The 26,626-nt window shown below is 38.5% G+C and overlaps 2 protein-coding genes and 1 long non-coding RNA gene across 3 annotated transcripts; 2 read left to right on the forward strand and 1 right to left on the reverse strand.

The window, feature by feature from the left end:
* The first annotated feature begins 7,876 nt into the window (after positions 1-7,876).
* Positions 7,877-15,070, forward strand: zc3h12aa (zinc finger CCCH-type containing 12Aa). Its single transcript, XM_023415265.2, has 6 exons — positions 7,877-8,008; positions 9,249-9,702; positions 10,318-10,457; positions 12,494-12,728; positions 12,895-13,001; positions 13,165-15,070. Exons 2-6 carry the CDS (start codon positions 9,332-9,334, stop codon positions 14,187-14,189), a joined length of 1,878 nt encoding a protein of 625 aa, XP_023271033.1. The 5' UTR covers positions 7,877-8,008; positions 9,249-9,331; the 3' UTR covers positions 14,190-15,070.
* A 2,468-nt stretch (positions 15,071-17,538) lies between these two features.
* LOC111661632 (uncharacterized) lies at positions 17,539-20,416 on the reverse strand. The gene is made up of 8 exons (XM_023415266.2): positions 20,338-20,416; positions 19,979-20,089; positions 19,781-19,865; positions 19,312-19,496; positions 19,131-19,227; positions 18,897-19,044; positions 18,392-18,631; positions 17,539-17,771 (listed from the first exon to the last, which is right to left on the reverse strand). Exons 2-8 carry the CDS (start codon positions 20,051-20,053, stop codon positions 17,714-17,716), a joined length of 888 nt encoding a protein of 295 aa, XP_023271034.1. The 5' UTR covers positions 20,054-20,089; positions 20,338-20,416; the 3' UTR covers positions 17,539-17,713.
* A 40-nt stretch (positions 20,417-20,456) lies between these two features.
* LOC147818634 (uncharacterized) lies at positions 20,457-26,360 on the forward strand. Its single transcript, XR_015437801.1, has 3 exons — positions 20,457-20,527; positions 24,560-24,805; positions 26,265-26,360. It is a non-coding gene; the product is annotated as an uncharacterized LOC147818634 (long non-coding RNA).
* Positions 26,361-26,626: the final 266 nt, after the last annotated feature.

Genomic DNA, 26,626 nt, shown 5'->3' on the forward strand with positions numbered 1-26,626 from the left:
GGATAATTCGTCCTCATTGAACACTACAACTTCCAGATTCTCAATATTCTATATGATCAAATTCACCACTTCAAGCTCTTTTATAGATTCCCACCAAGCCATCAGCCCATTAATCCATCCAGGAGGTCTGACTCATACCTCACCTTACCTTACTCAATGTCAGCCTGTCCTTCACACATTTTGTTATTAATCTGTAGGAATCTACATGAGAACCAGTGCTGAAACCATTGTTTTCTCAGACACTGCAGAAGCAGTTTGACCAAATGGTACTATAGATTGGTATCAGAAGAGATTACATTGCAATAAGGATGAAGTGAGATAATAATAATAATAATAATAATAATAATAATAATACCTTTATTTGTGTGTTGCCTTTGCAGCCCAAAGTGCTACACAAAACAGGACAATTTCATAGCGCTGCAAAGATTTTTCTCTATCACTGTAGTCAGAGCCAGATTTTGCAAAATGGTTGAAATTAATGATGGACATTATGTCTTTTGAATCTCTAATCACAAGAATTAATAATAAGACTGACATTACAAAAAAGACAGTGAGAGAGACAAAAGTAATGTTAAGCAGAAAACAAAACTGAAAATGAAAAATAAACAATAATTGACAAAAATCTTTAATAACTATAATGATAACTAATAACTATTCCACAAAACACTAAAAACAATAAAAAATAAAACCACTGAAAAAATAAATAGCAAGAGTAAGTGATTAATTTCATTGAATTATTATTTTGATAATCGATTAATAAACTGAGACAAAGACTGACTGTTTTATGTTATGTTTATTGGATGTTTTATAGACCAAATGACTAATCAATGAATCAAGAAAACAATAGCATATTAATTTATAATGAAAATCTTTAGCTGCAGCCCTAGCAAGTGAATACACAAAGGCCAGAAGGAAAGCAGAGATTCAGATTCAGTTCAGGCAGAGAGGACCAAGTGAGGGCACAAGGCTGCATGTACATTATCCCAGCCAGTTGGCAGCTTGGCTCCTGAGAGCCCACTCCCATTGGGTGTGAATCAGAAATCTAACAGCAACAGTCGCCCCATGGTAGCACTACTGACAGCAAACTAATGCCCACACATACAGAATGGAGCACAAGAGCTGTCAACACCCCACCATGACCCTGTGGGTATAAACTGGCACAGAAGAAAAAGAAAAAAGAAAAATCACCCCCCAGCTGAAACTGATGGCTGTTGTTTCCTTCTCCAACACCTCTCAAGCACGCTTGAGCTTTTTACCACTAAGAGTGGATTTTCCTCATCAGTGTTGTATAATAATCAAAAGGTCGAGTCACAGTGGAGGAGGGAGCATAGAGTCAGGCAACGTGTATATAATTATCAGATTTATAGACGGAATTCATGCCTTTATTTGAGGCTGTCACATTTAAGTCATATGTAAACGTGCAGGAGAATAGAAGAAAAGTGAAGGGAAAACCCAACATTTACTGTTGGGTCACCATGGGCTAACAAAAGGTTTTAATTTAACTTAATGATGGCCATAAAGTGCTGTCTAAGAGATCCGCTGACTGCGACAGTCATAACATAAGATGGACATTATTGTGATTTTTAATAAAAAACATTCATTGACCCCTTGTGTCTTACTGTATTTGGAAGCATCTGCTTTCATTATTTTTCCTATTTATTTAATCAGGTTTATTCTTTAAATTGTCATCCATCTATGGTTTTAAGCAGGTGTTGGTGCTGAAGTCTTGAATCATTCTTTGTTTACCAAAGTTTTAAGTTCTCCAGCTATTCAAGTCTTGTCTCTAGTTATGTGTTGTGCACCTTTTAGGCCACTAGAGGGCAGCAGACACAATTAGGTTTTGTTAGTACTGAGTAAATTAAGGAAATTTAATGCATGGTTGGTATTCATTATCCCAGAATTTCTTTTCAACTTGGTAATTTATTGTATAAAATTTGAATTATGTTGCTTCTTGTGTGTCTTGTGTCTCAGTGATGTCATCTGGGTTATCTTCGGTTAGGATTTCAGACAACAACTTTTGTAATATAAAGTCTGTGTTACAAGCTGGTGGTATGGAGTTTGGAAGGCATGGTTTTACTCGACAAGGTGGATCAAATGAAATGATGCTCTTGGTTGCATTGTGGGAAATGTAGGATCCAGTGTTTTTAACCCATACTCGGGAGTGAAAGTCACAATCACTCAGCCTCTGCCTCTTTGATGTTGACCATTCCCAAATCACTTACTTTTATTAGTATAGATAACTTTGGTAGTACATAAAACAAAATCCATAAACAAACATATATTTTGCTGTATATCATGATATTAGAAGAAATTAGAAGTGATTAGAATCATTTAATTAACAACAAAGTTACAAAAGCCTCACTCACCAAACCCTGCAGGCTGTCATGAGACAAGCATTGAGTAGAGCTGATGAGCAGTATCTCAAGCGTTCAGCACCACCACCGAGCCGAATCAAGTCTGTGTTATCAGTAGACAAGGTAAACCACAATACTGAGCACCGTCAGCAAAGAACAGGAGCCCTGAGGGGGAACAGACATCAAAGTAATCAACCACTGAATGTTAGAACAGAGAGTAGCTGTCACACCATGAAACTGTGTTACCTTCTGTATTCAGTAGAAAGGAGAATCCTCTATAATAACATTCCTACAAACGCCCTTATTTACTTTGCCATAAACCATAATTTAATACAATGATAAACCAATCTCATTGATGTGATTTTTTATGCTTAGCTTCACCAGGCCATAACCTACTTCATTGACAGAGTCTGGTGCAAGTTAAGAAACTTGAATTGGTAGCCGAAACCGAAAAACAGCAGCTCATTCTAGACAATTCTCAGAGCAAACAGACATCTGCTTAATCTCTCTCAAGCTACACAGCGGCACACATGGCAGAATGCGAGACCATTATGATTTTCAATATTGATACAGTTACAGCTTTGCGCCACAGTGTAGATATTGTGTGACTGAATCACCCACAATATGAGTGAAGCACTTCAGCAGAAACTCCAGGTTCTTTCCCTGAGATCCCAGCAGAGATTGCATTAATCATCACAGTCTCCCCTCCTAAGTGAAGACAGAGAGCAACAGCTGTGGGAGAGGAGCTTGGCTTTAAACAGTACAGAGTGCAGGAGGTTCAGCCATCACTTCTTGTTGTGGATTCTGACATCAATAGTAATGAATACCTTGGAGCGTTGCCCGACTGCATGAGCATGAGTTGCTACCAAACATGAGCCTGGGCATTGGAGGCGGTTGTTTGTTTGTGTCTCTTTGTATGTCCTGGTGACTCTGTGGGTCTATACGTGATCATGTATACTTGTAATATACACGCTTCCGTGTACCTGAACGTCCTCATGTACTGCTGTGAGTGTCCGCCTTTTGTTGGGGCAGATATGAGTAATATGCAGAATAACAGGTAGGCCTAAATGACCTGGTCTGACAGGAACTATTAATCAGAACATTGTTGGTGCTCTTGGACGAGGCCTGGGCTCAGCTTCATGCTGAGGTTACACCTGCAAGGGCTGGAGCTGCACTGGGATCCAGTGCATATATACACAATGATCTTTAAATGATCTATGGCGGGCTGGACCACATTTATTTCAACAATAAAGAAGCAGGTGTATGCATGTTTTTTATCAGCATTTCTACATACCACAAAGGTAAGTGAGATAATCTTTTTTTTTTTTATTTGGTTGAACAATACACATGTACTTGCATTAACAGATTTTTTGGCCACTTTGGGGCAGTGGAAACAGGCTATAACCAAAACACTGACATACTATGATATTTTAAGTTGGTGTGGGAAACATCCAGAAGACTCTGAGAAACATTATCATTCGCTTGGAGTCATATTTTTGGCCACCTAATGAATAAAGGGAAATATTTATTCTCCTTTTACCTCTGTTTTGGTTCGCTATAGTTAGCTATAGTTAGCTAACTTTGACTGTCTGCCATTTGGTGCTGTCAGGTAGCATACAGTGGATTATTTAGAGATTTTTTGATGGAAAAGCTGTGATGCCTGCTGTATCAGAAAATGATGTTGATAAGAGCAGTAACTGAACAAAAATAGTAAAGTGTCAGGCTGAAAAATCAAAACAATTACTTAAAAGTTGCTGAATCGCTCCATAGATCTGACAGGAAATACAGAATTGGGTGATACTTTTCTGTGGTTTCATCACTACAAGCAACACCTTTTACCTTACACATGAACATTTATTTTGTTTGTTAGAATAAAAATATTAATTATACATATATATTAACACATTTAATTTCCATTGTGAGGTTCTCTTTATTTGGCACCATGACAACACAGGAAGGCTGCATATGTCCGGGAGAGTAAATAACATTTTAAGGATGTGAGAAATACAAACTGTTAATTAACTGCTAGTCAGTAAGAAGGTTGACAAACTACTCCAATTAAGACAAACCAAAACAAACGAGTGTACATGATATAAATATAAATACAAATGCTTCCAGTGCAAATATCAGAGTGCAGATATCCACAAACAGTAGGCTGGAGTCACTGCATTGTAATTCTGTGCTCACATCCTGCTCGGGGAATTCAGTTGTCACTAATCAAAGTAAATCTAATTAAACACAGACTCAAAACCTTGGCGTTCTCCATTCTACTTCTCTTTTGTCCAATCTTCTATCAACACTTTAGCCACCTTGCCAGTTTTAACACCTTACCTCCACTTCACTCACACTGCCAGGAGGTCTTTGCTTGCTGATCTATGTAGGACAAGCAGCGGGGTGTCTGAAGTAATAAATGAACAAGATGAATGTAGGGGATATGTTCATTTGAAAGCTCTTGTCACTGAGGGTTTGTCGTCTGGCTGCACAAAGGGTGGAGCCGTCCTGCCTGATTTACTTTAGATTCAAACCAGGGCTAAATTGGAAATCGTGAATCACTCTGACACCATTGGCGCAAGATGGATTACTCCAGTTAAAGGCTGCCTTTTCTTTACTTTGGTTCTTTTTAAAGAAATCATACAAAAATTAATTTTTCTGACAAACGGCCGACCCGGGCAGTCAATGAAAGGAATAGCAAAAGGAGGCCAGGACTGAGGCACTACAAAGCAGGTTTTATCAGCACGGCACTATCCCAACCACATCCAAAAGCTCTCAGCAGCACAATGAGCCTGGCTGAATATTTGATCAACTGTCTCAGGTTTAACAAGCCTTGCCAAACTACACCTGCCTGGAGGAAAAAGATATGCCTTTGAGCAGGGCAATGCCTCCCTCAAGGTGTTGAGGAAATAAGCGTTTGATGTTCACAATACCCAATCTGCACTAATCTCATCCAATCTTGAGCACTTGGATTCTCAGTGAGGTTCAAGATTTGCATTACTGAACAATGGCTTCCTGGATGCCAATAGCCTACTGCTTTCCAATATAACCTATCCATAAATTACAAAACAATGCACTCAACCACAGACTGCTGTAGTCTAAATGGAGCTTTTACAGATTGAATTCAAATGTCCTTCATGCCGATTGTGTGTGATGCAACTGATATTTATTCCTAATGAACTTGGAAACTCCCACATATACAGTTAAGTCATGGATAACTCATTTGTACAGAGGTGTAAATTTAAATGCTTTCTGTATCTTTATGTCTTTCGGTCTGAGCTTGAATGTGTGTTTTTGTATGTGTGTGTGTGTGTGTGTGTGTGTGTACGCCCCAACTCATCGTTGCTGGCTGCAGCTCATTGCCCTGCAGTAATATCAGGCCTTGCAGACACCTGGGACCAGTGGTGTGGGCCCTCAGAGGAGGCAACCGCCTGGCAACGGGGCCTGATTACTTTCTCCACTCTCCGGAACTCAACTCTGTATATGCCATTAACCAGCTCCACGCAGTGTGATCCCAAACCGACCGTGCCATTAACCCTGTACACAAAGGGTTGTTTACAAAAGTACACACACAAACACACACTACACAGAACTCCACATCTTAACCACCAGCTTGGTAAAGCCACAGCCGCCTGCAGACCAACATCTTCCATAATCTCCACAGGGAGAGCAGAGCAGAGTGAGGGATAATGAAGCAAGGGTGACATCTAGTGGCTACATTCTAGCACAACAGACATGGGCTGTCCATTTAAGCAGTAGTCAAAATGTGTCTGTTTATACACTATAAAAATAGGTAAAGATGGAAGAACATGCGCTCCTTAAGAATATTGTCTGTTTACTGGAAAAATAGACAGCGTTTAAATGTCATTTCACAATTATCTTGCATATACCAGCCCAATTTGGGGTGCAATGTAATGTTCTGGTAGATTATTAATTCTTAAGTATTGTTACTGTCACTCTGACACCATTGGCGCAAGATGGATTACTCCAGTTAAAGGTTGCCTTTTCTTTACTTTGGTTTTTCTGACAAACGGCAGTCAATGAAAGGAATAGCAAAAGCAAAAACATTGGCTTCTTATTGTTTATAGTCTTCTTTCCTTCTGGTCTCGCTCAAAACCAGTATGTGGAGAAGTATCAAAGTCGTAACCCTTTACTTTGCCACAAACTGGCCTTATAAGAACGGTGACAAAATGCAGAAATGATCATAAAGCTTTTTTATTACACCAGATAAGGAAATATTATATGTTTTATATCATATATGGGTTAAGTTTCAAATCAACTGTAGAAGAAGTTCTCAGATCCTTGAATTAGTAATAGCACAATGTAAACATACCCGATTACAAGTAAAAGCCCTACATCAGTGAAAATAGGCTATAAATATCGTTAGCATAATGTACTTGAAGTATGAAAAGTAAAAAATTATGCAAACTGGTGCCTTTCAAAGAGGTGCATTATTATATATCTTATTGCTTCAGTTTATTTTAAGTAGAGCAATCTATGAAAACACATCATAGTTTATTCACTGATGTGTTTTTTATATGATATATGAAACTGCAAAGTAACTTGTGACGGTGTCAAACACAGTGGAGTAAGAAGTACAATATTTCCCTCTGAAATGGAGTGGGGTTAAAGTATAAAGTAGCATGAAATAATAATACTCAAGTAATGTCCCAGTACCTCAGAATTGTACGGTAGCCTATGTATAATGGAAACATGACATAACATTAATTTTATTGTCTTTGTATCACATCCAAAACACATCAACAAAAAACACAATACTAACAAAAACAGAAGTGTTGGATTTTTGTTATTTTACTCCCAAACCACAAGGGGGCAGCTTGTCCCATATGTTTTATTTTTATTTTTATTTTTTTTATTTTTTTTTATAATTATCAGAAAATTAAGTTTATAGCAGGAAATCCATGGTTCATCACGAATTCTCATGGAATAATCAAAATAATTTTTCTCGTTGACAAATTATCCAGATCCTTAAAAAAAAACAACCAGGAAGAAACTGATGAAGATACTTCAAAATCTGTTGTTGTGCAGAATTTAAAAAACAGAAGAAAGAAAGATGACAAATGACAACCCTTAGGCTGCTGCATGCAGGCCACACAGACATGGCTTTACAAACATTTTACTTCCCCTTTTTAACCTAATGTAATCCTAATTACACACACTAATAATTACAAATTTTTATCTTTCTTAATTTAATCCTTTTTTTTCATTATCTACCTTTGAATTATTTTTAAATGCTACAGTAACTATGCTGTACATTTAATGGCTTTACCTTACAGCAAATGAAGAATTTATTTATTTCATTCATTTCATTGTCACTCTGTAAAATCCTCAAAGGGACAGCAGCAACAACAAAGAATATGTAAAACACACAAAAACAAAAAACAAAGACAAAAACACTCCTGCACTACAATGTGAGTGACTGATAGGGAAAAGGAAAAGGAACACCTTATCTTATCTCTTGCTATATGCAAATTTTTCATGGCTCTGCATGCCTCCCTCTGGAGCTTTTTTTTTTTTTCAAGGAGGGAGGCGCTACGAAGTCGGAACTATGTCAAAGTTACTGTACTCCGACACATTAACAAGAGTTAGAAGTGACTTCTGCTGACAAGTGGAACACAAGGACAGAGGGACAAACAGTGAAGGTAAGCTGACGCTTCGCCTTAGTCTGCCGTGACATTTGTTGACGAGAAACGTAGGAATTGGCTGAAACCTTACCTGCCTGCCGGTTAGCCTGAGACACGTCCCGTTGGAAACTTGTAGCTATTTGTCACCTGTGTCAGGTACAGGTCTAAGATATGTTCAGAGTGTTTGTTACGTACTTATATCTTCATACAGGTAACATATTGCACATACATTGCCTGAAGCAGCGCAGCGTGTCTTCCTGATTATGTTCAGCTCTTTATTTAACTTAACAGAGGCTGAAAGGCTGAGTAGCCGATCAGACCTTACAGTATATCAGAGACACAGGCCTGTGTGGTGGGCCATCAAATATAACAAAGAACATCGCGATAATTACAATATCCAACAAAACTGATTGGATGCCCATTTGTAGCTTTACCACGTACACCACATAATAAAAAAATATACATAATAACATGGAAAATGGCAAAATACAAGATCATATTAAGAAGGAATAGAGAGTAGCCTATGGGTAAATAAAATGCATGAAAGTCCTTAAAATGAAGGCAATTAAAGCAGCAAATAACTGTTATTTTCATTTTTGGTTATTCTTCTTGATGGAATGATTTTTGTTTAGTCTATAAAACATCAGAAAAAAATGTCCATCCCAGTAATGTAATGTAATGCAAGATCTATAAAATCAAATTATGGCATGAGCGTCTTCCAGATTTTTGGTAATATTGCTGAAAAATGACTAAAACAATTAATCAATTATAAAGATGCATGATTATTAATTCTGTGTTGATCAACCAAATCTATTAATTGACAAATCTTTGTGGCTCTAAAGTCAGTCTAGCTCAGAAATATGTACTGTTACTTTATGAAAATCAATGTCTTAACAAGCATTCGATGGAGAGGTTACTGCAAACTTGTGCTGTCAGACAAATTTTAAATCCTAGCAGAGATATCAGAGTTTCCAAGGATGTCAAATATGTCAGGCTGAGTTTTGGGGGAATCTGTATCATGATGCACAAGACATTTCGGTGCAGCTATAAAAAAAAAAGAAAAAAAAGAAAATGTGGAGTCATATTTTACTTGAACATCATACAGCTTCAGCAACAAGTCACTTCAGAATATATGGATATGTTTGACAGTGTGGAATAAGATGATTTTTAAAGTCTCGATGCTACTTGAAAAGAAACAAAAATGGGAAAACAGGATGTAAAAATGTTTAATTGTGTAATTTCATGTCTCTTTTTTCAGTCAATACATGACTGAAAAAATCCATCCCAAAGAGGATTTAATACGTCTTCTATGCTGCTGAAAAGGGGCCCAGATGCTTCAGGATGAATCAGGTACTTCCCAGCCAGAGCTCAGCTTCAGGCCTGCTGGAACCAGACAGCGAGGAGTTCCAGCTCAGAGTGGATTTCTTCAGGAAACTGGGTTACTCCTCCGCAGAGGTGAAGGCTGCCCTGAGGAAGCTGGGGCTCTGCTCAGACACCAACTCTGTGCTTGGAGAGCTGGTTAATAGTAGGACAAGCTCTGCGCCCTGCATGTCCAGCTCTGACAGCCATGACAGGAGCGCAGGCCAAAAAGACCCTCTGCTTCCTCCCAGTTGGACCCTCGGACCTAGAATCACACCACAACTGGGGGACCGAAAGAACACAGACTCAGAATTGAGGCCTGTTGTTATTGACGGCAGTAATGTTGCCATGAGGTAATCCTGATACCAAATGTTTTATCTGGGTTTTTTTTTAATGGGGTCATAGATCAGTAACTTAAATCATAATTCATCATTTTAATAGCTGGTATGTTTTGCTAACTACAGAGCTTTTCCAATAGGTGTAGACAAAGATTTATTGCATTCAGCAATAACCATAGGTCGTGCTGTCTACCTGGTGACAGTAAAATACCTTTAACATAAGATCTTTCAAACAACCCTCAGTTGTTGCCAAGTTGTCATTCAACTCTGACCCTGAAAAACATTTTCCTCCATCTTAACTTTTTATTTTAGAAGGGCGTTCACCATCCTGCCTGTGCATGTTCTTTAATGGACACTGCTACAATATGCAAATTTTAGACACACCTAAAAATCTCTGCCTCGCAATAGAATTGAAGTGAAACATAATATTCACAGTGAATAGTAGCTGGGAGGAAGGTTTCTGTCTGCGTTAACATTCAAAGGCACATGGTGTTTACACAGATCAACTGAATTTTAACAGTTGCTTTTCATATTTTATATATATATATATATATATATATATATATATATATATTATATATTAACAGTCAAATTATTTGTATTCATGTTCTCTCGCTGTGTCTTTTCCAGTCATGGCAACAAGGAAGTCTTCTCCTGCCGCGGCATCCAGCTGGCAGTGAATTTTTTCCTGGACAGAGGTCATAATACCATCACTGTGTTTGTTCCCACTTGGCGCAAAGAGCAGGCCAGACCTGATGCCCCCATAACAGGTGATGATATGAGACATAAAACATTTATCAGTCAATGCAGAAACAATCTCATTGGCTAAACCTCGCATAGCTGACATTAAATTAATTTGTAGTTCTGCATAAATCATGAGTGACGAGCGATTTTGATGTGACTCTCATTAACAGCCAACAAAGAAGCAGTCTAGTCTCTCTGACTGGATTTCCACAGATGAAGGAAATACTCACTTCTGAGTACTATGCAGTCTGATTTTAGCATCTCATATATTGTTGTATTTACTAAACTCTAATGTTAAATGAATAGTTTGACATTTTCATAAATACACTTGGTCAATGTCCTAGTCATATTTGTCAATTAAATAAAGCTACAGAAAGCATCTGGTTAGCTTAGATTAGCACAGAGACTGGAAGAGGAAAGGGCTAGCCAAAAAAATGTGCAGATCACCACTTTTAAAGTCTAATTAACAAGTAGCCTAATTAACAAATTATATCTCAATTGTTTAATCCCTGCAATCTTTTTCTGTTTCTTGGTGGGCATTCTTTTTTACCACAGAGCCAACCTAGTTGTCTCTTTCTGTTTTCAGTTTATGCTAAGCTAAGCTAAGTTAACCAGCTGGTGCTTGGATCCATGGTGTACACATCACTTATGAGAGTGGTATCAATCTTCTTATTTAACTGTCCACTAGAAAAGAAAAAAAAGTGCATTTCCCAAAATGTCAAAGTCTTTCTTTAATTAACCAGGAATCAGCGGTTTGTTTGTTTTGTTTTTTGTTTTTTGTTTTTTGTTCTTATTTGCCCCCGCCTGAAAGTTCAGTTAAGTCACTGAGACTTCTTCCTCTACAGCTTCCCATTTACTAAGAAATGTGAATGTGACTTCCACTTAAATCTCTTCCAACACAGTAGCTGTAGGTATGACTATGCCTGTAGAGTATAATGTTTCAGTGTTGTCAGAGGCAGAACTTAAGTGTGTCACACTGAAGATTATGAAACAGAGATCATGTTTCAGTATGAAGCAATGCACAACACACAACACATTAAAATGATTTCATGTAAAAGTTTCCATATGTTGTGCAGTGTGATGTGTACTCTGGCAGTAGTATACAGTACAGGGCTCTACATTTCTGATAGCTGAGTCACCAACCAGTTTTGGTGTATTTGAGCAATGCAGTTTAATATCATGACTACACTGTACCATCTCAGTGAGTAGACAAGCTGCCTTTTGTTCAATCGTTATGCATCTTTTCCAGTCCTGCTTACCCAACCTCTGATAATTCCAAAAACAACAACTATGAAATGAGGAGTGGATCATCCTTTTGAAACTGATGCATCAGCACTATGTGGCTGTCAGGATTTAGTAACTCTGCAGCCTGGGTGGAGCAATCCAGGGGATCTATTTTCAATCTGTGAACAAGGAAGTAAAAATCTGCCATCTGCAGTCAGTCCTGGGAAAGCCCCATCAGGAAGTACAGCTGTGTTTTAAACTTCCACACCTAGTTTAGTGTGTAGTTAAGGTCTGATAATCATCTACAGCAAAGGGTTAAGTGAAATCACCCTGAAAAACACAAAGTACTTAGTCAGAAAAGTGCCTTTGAGTGTTTGAGTGTATTGTCTATGAATAAAACTGTCACGCACATTACTGGCTTTCATGTGACCTGGCCTCTTGGATGGTTGATTTAATTTCAATTTTAATTTGTGTAATAAGCTCTGACAATGTGTGTATTATGTTTTCATTAACTCATCTCGCAGGTAAAGCAATATGATATCTTTTACATAGAGATATAGAGAGTGTTATGATGTTGGCACAGGTGATGTAAAACCGTCTTTGGTGCTGTTTTCTGTGATTAATCACTGGAGCTTTGTTAAATGGTAATTGCGTTTTTTCTTTTCAATCTTTGTGTTTTTTGTTGCTTGAATGTGCGGTTGAGGATAATGATAAATGTTAGTCATGTTACATAACAAAGCTGCGCACTTTATATATAATTTTGATTATGACATAACCACTGTTAAATACAGCGTAAAAAGGTAACATTGCAATCTGACATGATTGTTTGCACTTTCAGATCAACACATACTGATGGAGCTTGAAAAACGTAAAATAGTGGTCTTCACTCCATCGCGTCGAGTTGGGGGTAAGCGGGTGGTTTGCTATGACGACCGCTTTATTGTCAAGTTGGCGTACGACTCGGACGGCGTGATCGTGTCCAATGACACCTACCGTGACCTCCAGGGCGAAAGACCTGAGTGGAAGAAATGCATCGAGGAGAGGCTCCTCATGTACTCCTTTGTGAATGACAAGTAAGCAGTTTGTCTGTTTCACATTTTCCTACCATGAATAAGATTTAATGTGGTTCCTGAGGGAACATTATTGCATGAGGGAAACATAATTAGGCTGCACCCATCTGATTTGTCACAAGTAAATGACGAAATCAACAATGAGTTATTTCTGTTTTGTTTTTTCCAGGTTCATGCCCCCTGATGATCCTCTGGGTCGCCATGGCCCCAGTCTGGACAACTTCCTTAGGAAAACGCCTCTGCCTACAGAGCAAAAGAGACAGCTCTGTCCATATGGTAAAATACTAATAGCATGTAAATCAGGAAGAGAAACAACATATTTTTATACTGCCAATGCTTTGTTAGACTTTCCATGCTTTTTGGCCACAAAGGAAATGCGGTTCCCCAATGAGATGACCCCTAACTTCTTTGTGTTTGTATCCATTTTTGTTTTTCTCAGACAAAAAGTGCACCTACGGCATCAAATGTAAATTTTACCATCCAGAGAGAGCCAACAAGTCCTACCTGTCCTTGGCTGATGAACTGAGGGAGAAAGCCCAGATTTCTATAGTAAAAGAAGACAGAAATGCCAGATTATCACCCAAACAGCTTCAGTCTGATACTGGGCCTGCTCATAATACCTGTTCACATCCTCGAGACTCAGAGTTCATTGGAGACAGAAAAAATTCTTCAAATCCCAGTCATGTTAGTGGAAACAAACTGGTGTACTCTGAGGATCCTGGAAACAGTTTGAATCATATGCCCTGTTCTGGAACAGGAGGCCAGAAAGATTGGCCTGGGCTGCAATTGGTGCAGAATCATTACTATGCCAACATCTCTCACGAGTACCTCGACTCCGGTCTCGGCTCTTTTGAGAGCCAGTACTCTGATCGTTCGCATTGCCGCAGCAACTCCCACAGGCTCAGGTCCCAGCAGCAAAGTGCACTCGCTGGACCTAGACACAACTCAGTGCATTTAGGGAAAAATAACGCCAGCCACTCCTGTAGTTGCTGTTCCCATGCAGTGTCCTCAACAGCTCACCAACAACATCATGGAAACATGGACTCCATGGGTAAGCCCAACTATCCTCCTCAAATGTTCCCAACAAGTGTGCCACAACAACGCAGCCTCCCCAGCCCTCTCCAATATAGTGGAGGCCCCCATTATCAACAACATTACTGGTCAGATCCCTTTCAGGGGCAGCCCCAAGCCACGACATTGTGTAGTCTCTCCTCTTCAGTCCATTCCTCACACTCACACAACTCTTGCTGCTCTTACAAAGGCCATGAGTACCATCCCTGGGGCCAACAACCGCCATCCTCTGCTACGTTTAACCCACAAAGGTTGGAACTCCGCAAGAAACTGCAAGCCATCTTCAACCCACATGAGGTGGATACAGTCATGGAAATGTTCCCACATTTGATGGATGCAGAGAAACTGGCTGCAAAGATCCTCAACCTGAAGGCTCAGAGAGGGATATTCTGATGACTTTCTTCCCTTCAGTCAGAACTAATATGATACTTGTGTTGACCTCAGTTATATCCCAAAGGTATGTCATAGCAAACAGAGACTTTCTCGAGAAGCGTCTAGTGTCTATAGTTGAATGATGTTAAAGCTAATTGCTGAAGAGGTTTTATTCTGTCTGATGTTTCATTATGAAAGGGAACTTTTCGCTCCTATTCATGAACAGTTTAGATAATCTGTTCTCAGTTATATGCATTTGTATGACACTGTAGTCAAATGTGACCTTGTCATCCAAGTTTGGGATGAAAAGGGCCTCTAGACTAAAGTAGTTATGACTGAGCTTCTAGAGTTTTGACTGTTGATGCATATTGTATCAAATGTGATTATTTAATTGATATTTTAAGTTCTTATGCAATATGAAATTGCTGTATAAGTATTACTTATTCTTTTACTTACGCTGTAGTTCTCCAGAACAGCCTGCTGTTCCACATTATCTCTGTGAGGTATAGCTAAAGTATATATTTCAACATATTGTGGCCACTCAATGTATTCAGCAAAGTATTCTGACTCTCAAACAGTATTTACAGTAAATCCTATTGAAACTGAGGAAAAGCCTTTGACACTAGTAAAAGGAGTTTGTTGGTTCATCATCACCTTTTTCCTGTAAATCAGTATCAATTTCATGGAACATTCTGCATGCCACTACATGCATACTGTGTGATTGAATATGTTGTAAAGCAAACAATGAAAGTATGGAATTTATGTTCTCATGAACACAGATTTATGTTCTCTTACACTTAATCAGATCACCTACTGTAAATGTATACTGTTAAGATAAACCTTAAATGTAAGCATGTGTAAGAAAAAACACATGCCACTGCAAATAAAAGATGTGTCAGATATTATGTGTCCCAGTTGAAGTTACTTCCACAGTTCATCAGAAAAAGAAAAAAAAACCTAGTATTGGGACTCACCCGTGCTTACATCATAACATATTGCCTAAATCTTCTACTGAATTTCACAAATACACTTTCGGTCAAAAGTTTTAGAATGCGTCAGTTTTTCCAGCTGTTTTTTAAATTAACATATTTCAGAACGAATTAACAATTGGGGATTTTATCAGCAAGGATGAAATCTCATTGTTGAACTAAATTTAAAGAACACTCGTGGTGTTCTTTTCTACAATGCTCTTATTATATATCTGTTTTTATTGATGTTTTATGTCTTTTAATTTATCTTGTGTTTATCATTTTTATCATGTACAGCACTTTGGTAACTTCTGGTTGTTTTTTAAAGTGCTTTATAAATAAAGCTGGATTGGATTGGATTGGAATGCCAATCAAATATTGTTCACAAATACTTTCTGGTCCTCTATAATGTGAACCCCTGACCAACCAGTCCGTTTTCCTTTGTTATTTGCCTTTTTTTCATCATTCTGATATCAATAAACAGCACTGCTTCCTACACTAACACTGTCATTGTACAGACATAGGGCCTGTAAGTAACAAAACAAAAGTTAAGGCAACTGTTGTTTCCATTAACTTTCATGGCTTCTTTACTTCCATTGCTATAGGAAGCTGTAAGTTAACCAATGTCTTAATCCATGAAAAAGGCCTGTTTTCTGTGGAATTTACATGAGTTCTCAGTATTTGTTGACCTAAACTTTTTTTCGTTCCCTTGGGCAATTTACCACTTACCTTTGTACCATATAAGATTATTTACAGGACTAGAACTGCTTACATTTTAATAAAAACTGGAAAAAGCTTGCTGTTGTAAAACGTCTGACCAGTTTCCCCATGCACAGACTCGTCTACTACAACCATTTTTTTTAACTAGCCTAAGGGTTTTTCTTTAAAACAAAGAATTTTTGTACTCTGCAGCTCAGGTTGTAGGCTTGAACAAATCAGACACTCATTTTGCTTTAGTAGCTGAGGGGAAAGGTCAGCCAGTGTGTGTGTGTATATGTGTGTATGTATGCATGCTCTCTACTGTTACTTATTAATCTTTTTTATTTTTTTTTCTATTTTTTTTAAAGATCTTTTAATTGAACTTGAATTTATGTCAGAGTCTTTACAACTAAAGATGTTAGTCCACCACTTTGGTCCAGACTGAAATATCTCACTAACTACTGGATGAATTGCCCAGAAATTCCCTCATAATGAATCCAGCTTACTTTGTTGGTCCCCTGATGTTTCCTCTAGAGCTGCTATGAAGAGTAGGGACTGTCAAGAGCTAATTAGCAAATGATGGCATGCTAACACACTAAACTAACACACTGAATAAGGTAAACGTTATACCCGCTAAACATAAACATGCTAGGATTATCGGTGTGAGCATGTTAGCATGCTGAGGCAAGCATTTAGCGTAGCAGAGCTGCTAGTTTGGTTGTATATTCATTCTTACTTTGAGTGAAATGAAAACAATACATCTGCAACTCAACCAACATTAATGCTGGACTGAACTGAGACTGCTAAAAAAGACACCTATCTCAAGCTGACTCCACTTCTTTGACTATGTTGTGATATGTCCCTATAGATCTTTTAAACCCAACATGTTCATTATTTGTTGTCTAAGTCTATGTTTTAAGACCATTTTCTCCTTTTAACTGTTGTTTTAACTATTTGTCAAAAATGTCGAATATGCACACATGATATCTGGCAGGAGCCAGACTAGCACTTGTGTAATCTAGGCAAACATACCAGCAAGAGTGGAGAATTACAGTTGACTAAATATAAATATTGACACGATTTACATGATTTTCATATAAGTGCTGTATGTTTTCTCACACTATGTTTTAATTGGTTTGTAAAAGAAAAATAGAAGTAATTCAGTTCAAGTTTTCACTGAATATACAGTAACTGATCAACACTTCCAGATTTCCTCAGCTTGTCAGGAAACATGAGGCTACTGTGCATTGTCACAGTAATTTGTCAATGACACTTGCCAATCTTGAGCAATTCATTCACATTATCACGGAGTGGAATTGTCAGTGTCAGGGCAAGTCAGATCGTATTGTGCTATGTTTGACAGATGTGCTTAGAGTCATTCTCATATTTACTTGGAGTGAAAATCCCTTTTGGCTAATATTTGAGTGTCACTCAGAGCAAGAAGAAAAATGTTTTTGTTCACAGTGCTCTGCATGTTTTTAATACCGCCCTTTAAGTTTGTTTTTTCAACCAAGCCTGATGTTGTGCTTGAAATTCTGCTTTTCACTGTTAGACTATAAGATACTTTTTTTGCTTGTTTTGTGGGTAGACTTAAACTTGACCTTGCTCAAAGAAAGAACAGCAATAACATTCTGCAACTCTTAACTTTACTGTGCCCAGGCTTCATAAAGTGCTTTTGAACTATGTTTGTTGAAGTTATATTTTTATTTTGAATATCAATTAAATTGACATTTTGTCACATGCAGGACACAGACATATTTTTATGCATGATACAAAAATGTACCTAATTACAATAAGGTATCAGATCCATGACTGTGGGTGTTGTTCTTCATTCAGTTAGTTCTCTTTTACATGGGCAGCATGATACATGTATGTTTGTCATTCCCAGGCCATCAGGAGTTTGTGGAATGGTACAAAGGCACCATATCCAGGCTTGCTGCAAAGGACAGAAATTAAATTAAAAATTGAAACTGAATAAATAAACTGAAAACAAGAAAATAAAAAAATAAAAAAGTTTCCACCCACAAAAGTTATTGCTGTAGGCAAATGAGTTCACATCTCACATCTGAAATTCACACTTCATGCTATAATTTGAGCTTCCCAAATTGACCGCAGCCTTATTTGCATATTCAACTCTGTGACTCAAGTGCACATTTGCTCAAGTATGTCTAGAGGCGTTGTTTGACTGTTAAATACCTAAGGACAGTAGTGTTGTGTCTATATTCACAGAAACCCTAGCATGCAATTTTATGTATTTAACTCATGCTTTAGGAATCATACTGTAATATCAGCTGGATTGCAGAGGCCAAAAGTTAATGTTTTAGTGTTCTGCATAAATCTGTTGTGATTTATAATTGGAACAATAGCAACTTCCAAAGCACACATTTAAAAGAGATTTGTAAGGTTTCTATGAAGCATTTGAGTTAAAATTATCCCAGTAAGGCCGCAGTGACTGGAATCCCACTACAGCTGTAAATGTCAGGTTGCTCATCCTGAGACACACTGAGAAGCCACATGTTGCTTTTGATCACACGGTAAAGAAATGAGATCAGTTACCATTCAAAGTAGCTGTGTCCCCTGTGGCTGCCATCATGCAATCCATGATCGGGTGTCTGCAGCTCCACCCCAAGGTGGAGATCTGCCTCCCCCTGCAGGTGGCCCAGGAAACGAATTGTTCCTGTACTGATCCGTCCAGATGGCAGCATGATCCTGACCCGGTGACCTATCTGCAGGTCCATGGGGGAGTGGGGGATAAAAACCCGCTGAGGCCCGTAGGATGTCCTCCATGATCTCACACTGAATGATCAGACAGTTCAGTCAGTGGTACAACAAAGATTGGGATGATATGGACAATTCTACATTAATTGTCAGCTTTAGGAACATCTGTGATACATCATATATATAGGGTGATTTTTCTTTTACTAAATGTCTAAACCAGCGTGGTGGTGTCCCTTTGGACAGAGCCACTCTGGCTTATACCCCCTGTTTCCTGTCTTTGTGCTAAGTTAAGTCAACCAGCTGCTGGTTGTAGCCTCATATTTGCCATACACACATGCTGTACCTAGTGGCTGAAGATGAGGAGGAGGCAGTTCTTGAGCTCAGTGCTGAAGATGAGGAGAACTGGCTGCCTGACAAACTGCTGGCACAGGTGTCACCTCTTGATGACACCTCAGACCCTCTGTTTGGGTACATCTGTCTTGAGAGACCACCTGTTCATTAGAAAATAGCACTCAGGATCATTGTTAAATTCAAAGGCTTGCACATATGAAAACGTAGGAATATTATTGTCATTTACTTGAGCACTCCTCAAACACATCTCCATTGTCCACTCCTGACTCTCTCCGGTCATCACAACTGCCCACTTTCACCAACACTCCAGCTTCAGAGGCCAGCTGAGGAGACAGAGCCAAGTCATCATTAATGAAGTCATAAACACAACCTCAACCACACTCACACACACACATTCACAAACACACCTGATGACGTAGCTCCTCCTGTTTTCTTTGCAGCTCTGCAAACCTCCTTTCCCATGATGCTCTCTCACATACAATCCTAGTCTTAAGTGACAAGATCTCCCTTTCGGTTTTGGTCAGTCTTTTATGAAGGGCAGCTGTACGGTCAGGGCTCCCTGGTATGGCTGCAATCCCTTTACTTTCAAAACCTGACAAACAAAGTCAAGTGAGGTCATCACATCATATCTCTATTTGCATGTGTGCTGAGCACATGTAAAGTAGATTTACAGTAGGATGAAAGATTACTTGTTAGTCTACATTTGACCCGGATAGACAGGACAAACAGACTTCTATTCCTAAACAGTTCATTTTCATTTGCTAAAATGCACCAGCAGCTCTGAATAGAATCAACCGAGTTAAATGAAGTCTTTTTAATTGAAAGTAAAGATTTTATTTGCCAATTTTTATTGCAGATTTTTTTGGCAATCCTTACCCACAAGCTGTTTCAGCTGACGGCTTGTGTCCTCTGTGATGTGCTGTTCCCTCGGCAAGAATTTGATTGCATTGTATGGGCATATCTGGAAGGTGAATAAACATGACTTATTGTATATTCACTATAAATATCAATCTTTACCAAAGATTGCTATCAATGAGAGATCCAAATTTCAAATTTCCGAGAACATAAGCTCACCCAAAGGAACCTGCAGGTGCACAGTATCCCCTTGACTGTCCATGTAATCACAGTCCACAGGATATAAGCCGTCATGTTGAAGCATGTTCACCCCACATGGTGGTACTCTGACTGTAGAATGAATGACAGTTCATGGCTGAAATGATTTTGGATCTTGACATTTAAGTGTATTCATGAAAGTCGTTTTGCTGAACTGTGGTCGAACGAGTCCAAAGGATCAGGTTTAGGCTGCTACGGTAAATAGGCTATGCCACCTGTGGGTGAGTGCTGCCATGCTCTGACCTCATCCACAAATGAACACACATAAACACTGATTAAAACTTACTTTCAGAAATGTACAGATAGAGTCGGACACTGACCTTTGCCAGTAGCTGAATTGTAGATTAGGAGGAAACAAGCCCATGTGAGGTCATAAGAAAATGATGACTCCCATTTCTGGTCAATGGGCCTCTGTCCTAGTCCATGGAGAGTGCTAATGTGGTGCACAGAGCTCACTGACCTGTTGCTGCGCACCAAGTCTGCGTGAACAGCGCTGCTGACGACTGCTGGGTAGGTAAATCTTTTCTAATCTTCTTAGTCATGCAGCTACACAGTCCAGTTGCATCCAGGCTGCTTAATTTGGTCTACTGAGCCGTAACTATTAACAATGTGAATAAGACTCCACATGCAGTGCAACCGTTAACCCTTTTGGAAGAAGGAGGATTCGGTGTCAGCATCCATCTGTTGTGTCTATCTTTTGACACATTCAGTTGTAAGAGCTCAGGAAACGTTAAACAGATGTGTTTTGCTTTTATTCTTTAGAATGGACACCCACAAAAGCTGTATTTGTTTTGAAATGGAACCCTGAATATGAGGTTAAAGTGCTAACACTCAACTTTGTCCAAACCTAACACCTGATTAAACTGAACACTTTATTTAAATTTCAAGTGTGACAACATCATACATAGGCTCTCTTTACACTTTATTAGGGACACCTTTTAACCTGCTTATTCATACTATTATCCAATCAGCCAATCATGTAGCAGCAGTGCAATACATAAAATCATGCAGGTGCAGGTCATGGTCATGGTTCATGTTAAAACATGACAATGGGGCAAAAAGGTGATCTCAGTGACTTTGACCTTGGTGTGATTGTTGGTACCTGACTGGTTCATTTGAGTGTTTCTGAAACTGCTGATCTCCTGTGATTGTCACACACAACAGTCTCTAGAGTTTTTACTCAGAATGGTGCAAAAAACAACAATATAAAAAAAAAGATCCAGTGAGCGGCAGTTCTGTGGACAGAAGCACTTTGTTGATGAGAGCGGTCAGAGGAGAATGGCCAGACTGCTTTCACGGGCATGACAGTGAGTTCAGTGTACTTCAGTGGCCTGCCGTGTCACCAGATCTGAATCCAATAGAATGGGATGTGGTAGAACAGGGGATTTGCAGCTGGACAATGATTTTGACAGTCTGGAGCTGCGGGGTAATTTCCTATTTTGCCAAATTGGTAATCCAATTGGTTTTTTTTTTGTTTTTTGTTTTTTTGTTTGTTTTTTTGGATTTAAAGTTTAACAGCAGAAAGTGAGGGCAGTTGCATGAGCCTGGCAGTGTCTTCTGATGTCTGTCACTTATAGAATTTGACTAGTTATTGCTTACAAAGGATTTACTGCCAAATTAAAATTAAATTCTGTCCAACATAATTTTGCCTCTGTTTGAAAAAGCTACGAGACTACAGTTTGTTCACTTTCAAATTAGAGTTGGCAGTTTGATAATGTATAATTGTTTTCCAAAGTGCTGGAGCATGAACCAAAAAAACCTATGCGTGTCACTGTCCTACTATGCACAGAATGCACCATATATGACGTAATGTTTATTATTATATTATTATATTTATGGACACTGTGCCCTATTATCAGTATATCCAGGAAATGCAAATCTTTCCATCATTTGGCGTTTGCTGTGGTTTTACATATCAGCAACTTCCTCAATCCTAGAAAGCTCTGAGGAACAATAGCAAACTGTATTTTACAATTATGAAATGGCAAACAAGGTTTTACTGATGTGAATATACATCTTCAAAGGTCAAACAGACCTACTTGGCTCAGTTTGTACAGAGATGAGTGTAAGTATACTACTTTTCTGTGGAGGCCGCTGGTCAGAAACAGCAGTGAGGAGCTGTTTGTTCAGACAAAACCATCGTACTCACTCTTTGGACATCAAGCGTGAAAAGTGGCAGCATGTTTATCTAGTTGATTATTCAACTGATATACAATACAAGAGTGTATGGTTTCAGAGTTAAGCTGGACATTCAAGTGAAATGTGAGCGTACAGATTATTGCTGTGTGAAAAGGCGTATAAATTTAGTCCTTACACGGTTTAGTGTGTTGTGTAAGTAGTCTGCATTCAGAGAGTCAGAAAAAAACACTCCCCTCTCATCCTGTGTCATTTCCTTACACATGTATTTTTGCGCATTCATGCAAACAAACAACCAAACAGTAACGGTCAGCGTCCACCTTCAGACAATAGCCATGATGTCTTTGTTATCTAGTTTCATTACAGTCTATCATTTGAATAAGTTTGTGGCTTTTTGTCGTCAGACAGTACTGTCATGGTGTAAAGTCTATTTTTTTGAAATGCAAATGATTGTGATATTTTCATGGAGATATCTGTGTAGTAAAATCATGCGGTGACATTTATGCTTCGTTTTTGTATACACAAGGATACTGGGGTGGGACAATGGTTTCCTGTATGATGTATGTGCACACAGTGTACTTTATACTTTTTACAGTTGATTAAACTAAGTATATAACCAGATGCAAGTAAATCTGTTTAAAAGGATATGTGAAACAGTGAAAAGAATTTCCCCCCCTGGGACAATAAAGAGTATTGATGAAGTCATGATGACCAGCACAGTGTAGGATCGGCTCACATTTCTGAAAGACATACATCGAAAGAGTTATTGGTAAAATTAACAACCAACAGCAATGTTAGAGATTATATTGGCACATAGATGTTATTCATCCCCACATTTCTGCTCATGTAAAAGGATTACCATATTTTGGGAGAATATCTCTTGAACCCTTAGAGATGTTTTCGAGTATGAATTTCCTTTGAGAAAATATTGTATCTTGGATTGACAACAACTCATCAAGAAGTGGCCTGTATTTACTAAAAATTCTACTGTTTGCCAGAAAAAAAAAAAATAACTAAAAACTGAAAATAAAGACCTTCAGTGGCCTATGGGCAAAATACCCATCCTCATCTCTGCTCAGCAGTTGAGTTGCACCATGGAAAATTAGGCACCAGGTTCTGACAAAGAAGAAGAATGTGTGGAATAAAAACAAGATGACATCTCTGGATCTGTTGCATGAATTCTGATCCCTTTTTTTAAACTGTCAATTGTGAGTCTTACAATATTATAGGAGCGCAGTGCTAAATCAGTGGAGCACTCTTCTACGTTATTTTACAGAATAATACAATTCCTGACATAGGACCTCATACCCTAAAAAAATTAACATTAATTTAGAAAATTATAATAATTAGAATAAATAAAAAAATAGGGAAACACACTTTTCTCAAAGTCAGGGTGTTATGACAATACAATTTTGTTACAGCATTCCATTTCACTCAGTTAAACACCTAGTTATTGTGTAACACAAGTCCATCTTTGTATTAAAACAGCCATTTTCAGTTGCAGACAATCATTCGTTCCACATGGACCTGCTTCACCCACTGAGGTTTAGTTGGTGGTTTTGTGGAGCACTCTTCTAACAAGGGAACTCATGGCAGCTGGTATGGATAAGAGGAACAACTGCAGCTCTTTGCTATAATGTAATACAGTACTGTAGTACAGCATGTAGCAATACAGCTCATATCCTGCCTTTAGAGATGTCCCTTTAGCAGTGTAAACACAATACTTTGAATTACCTATACACACTGTAGACACATTACATGTGTTTCATGCAGCTGCATTGAGGAAAGGAAGAAATTTCTTTCACCTGAATTGTGCAAGTGCTTTTTGTATTGTGCCCAAGAATTCTTCGTTCTTTAGGCCACAAAGAGGTAATTGTAGTCTGTGGGGTCTTTATGGCTGGCAGAGAGCGGGGGTCTGATTTCACATTGTGTTGAATAGAAACCAAGAGGTTCCCTATACAATCAGCCCACAGGGCACTAAAAACTCACCTGTGCTCTTATAGACTAGCAAAGGCTTAATCCACTGAGTTATTTTTGTAAATCTTTAATTGCTGGGTGCACACTTTTATTCAACCTTCATCAAAGAAACCTAACACTGCAACATATCGTAATTTAATCTTCTTTTATAAATTGACACAGTGTAAAATGGTATTAGAATATATTTTGATAGCTGAGGGTAGGAAGGGTAATTAAAGTATCCATTAATGTGGCACAGTTTTGCATAAATATTCGCTTTTTTTGGCGTTGAACATGCATGTTTAAATTAAGCATTTAATTATGTAATGGGTTGACCAGATTCAGGTCAACATCACAATTCAAAACCAGTCACAATGGGATAATTATGCTCTCCATTTTCTCTAATCTAACCTGATCAATATCAAAATACCCAACTTTTTTTTTTTCCAGGAATCATTACCTCTTCACTTCTGGGGCATCTTTAGACCCACCCAGCAACAAGAAGCCATTAGTCTCCTCCTCTCACACTAGTATAGCTGTGCAGGTGAGAGTTTCCACTTATTACGTTACTACTGTCAGCAGGAAGTGAAGGGGGGAGGTGAGAGAGAGCCACAGAGAAAGGGAACACCACAGAAAGAGAGAGCTCATTCACTTCAACCACAGCTGACAAAAAAAACCCTGCAGAGTGCACCACAGGTGAGTGGACTTTCATAGAAACAGTACTGATTTTAAATGATGAATTTTGTGAGTACAATTTAAGTTCAGCTAAAGAGGGCTTCGATAGTTGTGCACAGGGACTTGCAGGGTGATGCAGACCAACAAGTGTATCACCTTTATTAGCCAGTGAATGATACAGTAGAGAATCTGCTGCGTCTGGTATCTGTTATGTTTTGACATTTCTGCTACAAACGTTATTTTACATATGAATTATTAATATGTCATATAATGAGCAAGTCAATTACTAACAATTATTTTGATAAATTTGAACGAATGCAAAGCATTTCCTCTATTTTTCAAATATCATTTACCTTAGCTTTTCCTTTTCAGATAACTTTTTTTTGTCTCGAAACTAAGAAATGAATTGTGTCATAGCCAAAAAATGACTGATTTTAAAATTACTCACAAAACATTTTCAGTCAGAAAAAAAGTCTCTGAAATTGCTGAATATTCACAGAAGGTGATATTGTTGAGAGCTCCTTTTGTTATTTTAAGTAGACTTTGGAGTCAACTTTGCATGCTTCCCTTATACAACACAATGAAAAGGCAAATCGTAAGTTTATGTCAGGGGGACCACATGAGAGTGTGAAGATTCAGCACCTGAACACACACTATACATAAAACTGAATATCAGTGAGAAATCTGAACTTCACGTTTTCCAGTTAAACTCAGTATTTTGACTAGCCAGAGGGGCTGTGTTGTCACTCAGTTTCCAGGGTGTAGAGCCCTTAGGAGGCCGTGCTGGGATCCAAGGGAGCAGGGAAAAACAAGCCGTGCCGCTTAGCAGTTCTCCCAAGGGGACTGATCCAGGAACAAACATATTTTAATTGTCTTCACTGATAGACCATTGCAAACAGAGATACTTATGACATAATTGAGTGTCACTAAACAAAACCATTCTTAGCAGCAATGACCTGATGCGGGGGTGACATTACCAAAAATTGTTTATCATGCTTGAACTTAAAATGTTTTCTTCAAGGCGCCACTGAGGTGAGAGACTGTGTGTAAAAGTGTGAGGGGGAAAAAAGCTGAAGTGCAGCTTTAAATCTCACATTTATCAGTTTCTTGTATTGTGACTCAGCCAAACAATTATGAGATCAGTTTCACCAGAACAATTAGAGGATTGTAAAGAGAGGAGAGCACATGATGACTTAGCTCCCACAGATCAAAAGAACTGCCCAGGTGGGTTATAAGGAATGAGCACGGCTGTAATTCAGGGACGTATGAACATGGGTAAACAGTTTGAATTGTGCCCATATTACTATTCATCATAAAAATCTTTTGTCAACACACAAATTAAGTTTGTTTTTGCTCAGTTTGTTCTGCTAGCAGAGATTTGTCATTATGTCTACACAACAGACCTTGTTGACATTAATTGCTGAACATCCTGCAGCTGTCCATTCATGTTCATTGTATGTTTTATCCTTTCCTTTACCAGGATTTTGACAGACGTGATTTAATTACAGGCTGGACAAAGAGCTCACTCCCTTTCTGCCAATGTGATAATGGCCTCCACCACTCTCACAAAAGACACAGGTATGAGTGTGTTTGCTTTATTTAAAATCACTGTCAGTGGTCGCATGCGCGTTCATTCTCAGAGGTGCATTGTAGAAACAGTCAGTTTGTTATTTCAACCAACCTTGTCTGTCAGATTAAGTCAGTTTTATTTAAATGACCCAAGATCCCAGAACCCAAAACCCCAAAAATGACCCACAAATTTGTGTCAAAGGGCTTTATGATCTGTACAACATACAAGACCCTCTAACCTTAGACCCAAAATTTGAAAAAAGAAAAGAAAAA

Source organism: Seriola lalandi, unplaced genomic scaffold (genome assembly GCF_002814215.2).
Source record: "Seriola lalandi dorsalis isolate HSWRI2012SDOR001 ecotype SW California unplaced genomic scaffold, Sedor1 jcf7180002054546, whole genome shotgun sequence".
In the NCBI taxonomy this organism is placed as follows: Eukaryota; Metazoa; Chordata; class Actinopteri; order Carangiformes; family Carangidae; genus Seriola; species Seriola lalandi.

Bases quoted from the DNA above. Each gene is read 5' to 3' on its own strand.
- zc3h12aa (XM_023415265.2), top strand. From the start codon at position 9,332: ATGAATCAGGTACTTCCCAGCCAGAGCTCAGCTTCAGGCCTGCTGGAA. The intron at 9,703-10,317 runs GTAATCCTGATA...TGTCTTTTCCAG, and splicing joins GGCAGTAATGTTGCCATGAG to TCATGGCAACAAGGAAGTCT. The intron at 12,729-12,894 runs GTAAGCAGTTTG...TGTTTTTTCCAG, and splicing joins TACTCCTTTGTGAATGACAA to GTTCATGCCCCCTGATGATC.
- LOC111661632 (XM_023415266.2), bottom strand. From the start codon at position 20,053: ATGACGGCTTATATCCTGTGGACTGTGATTACATGGACAGTCAAGGGG. The intron at 19,866-19,978 runs GTGAGCTTATGT...TTCACCTTCCAG, and splicing joins GCACCTGCAGGTTCCTTTGG to ATATGCCCATACAATGCAAT. The intron at 18,632-18,896 runs GTACAGCATGTG...CTGATCATTCAG, and splicing joins TCCTCATCTTCAGCCACTAG to TGTGAGATCATGGAGGACAT.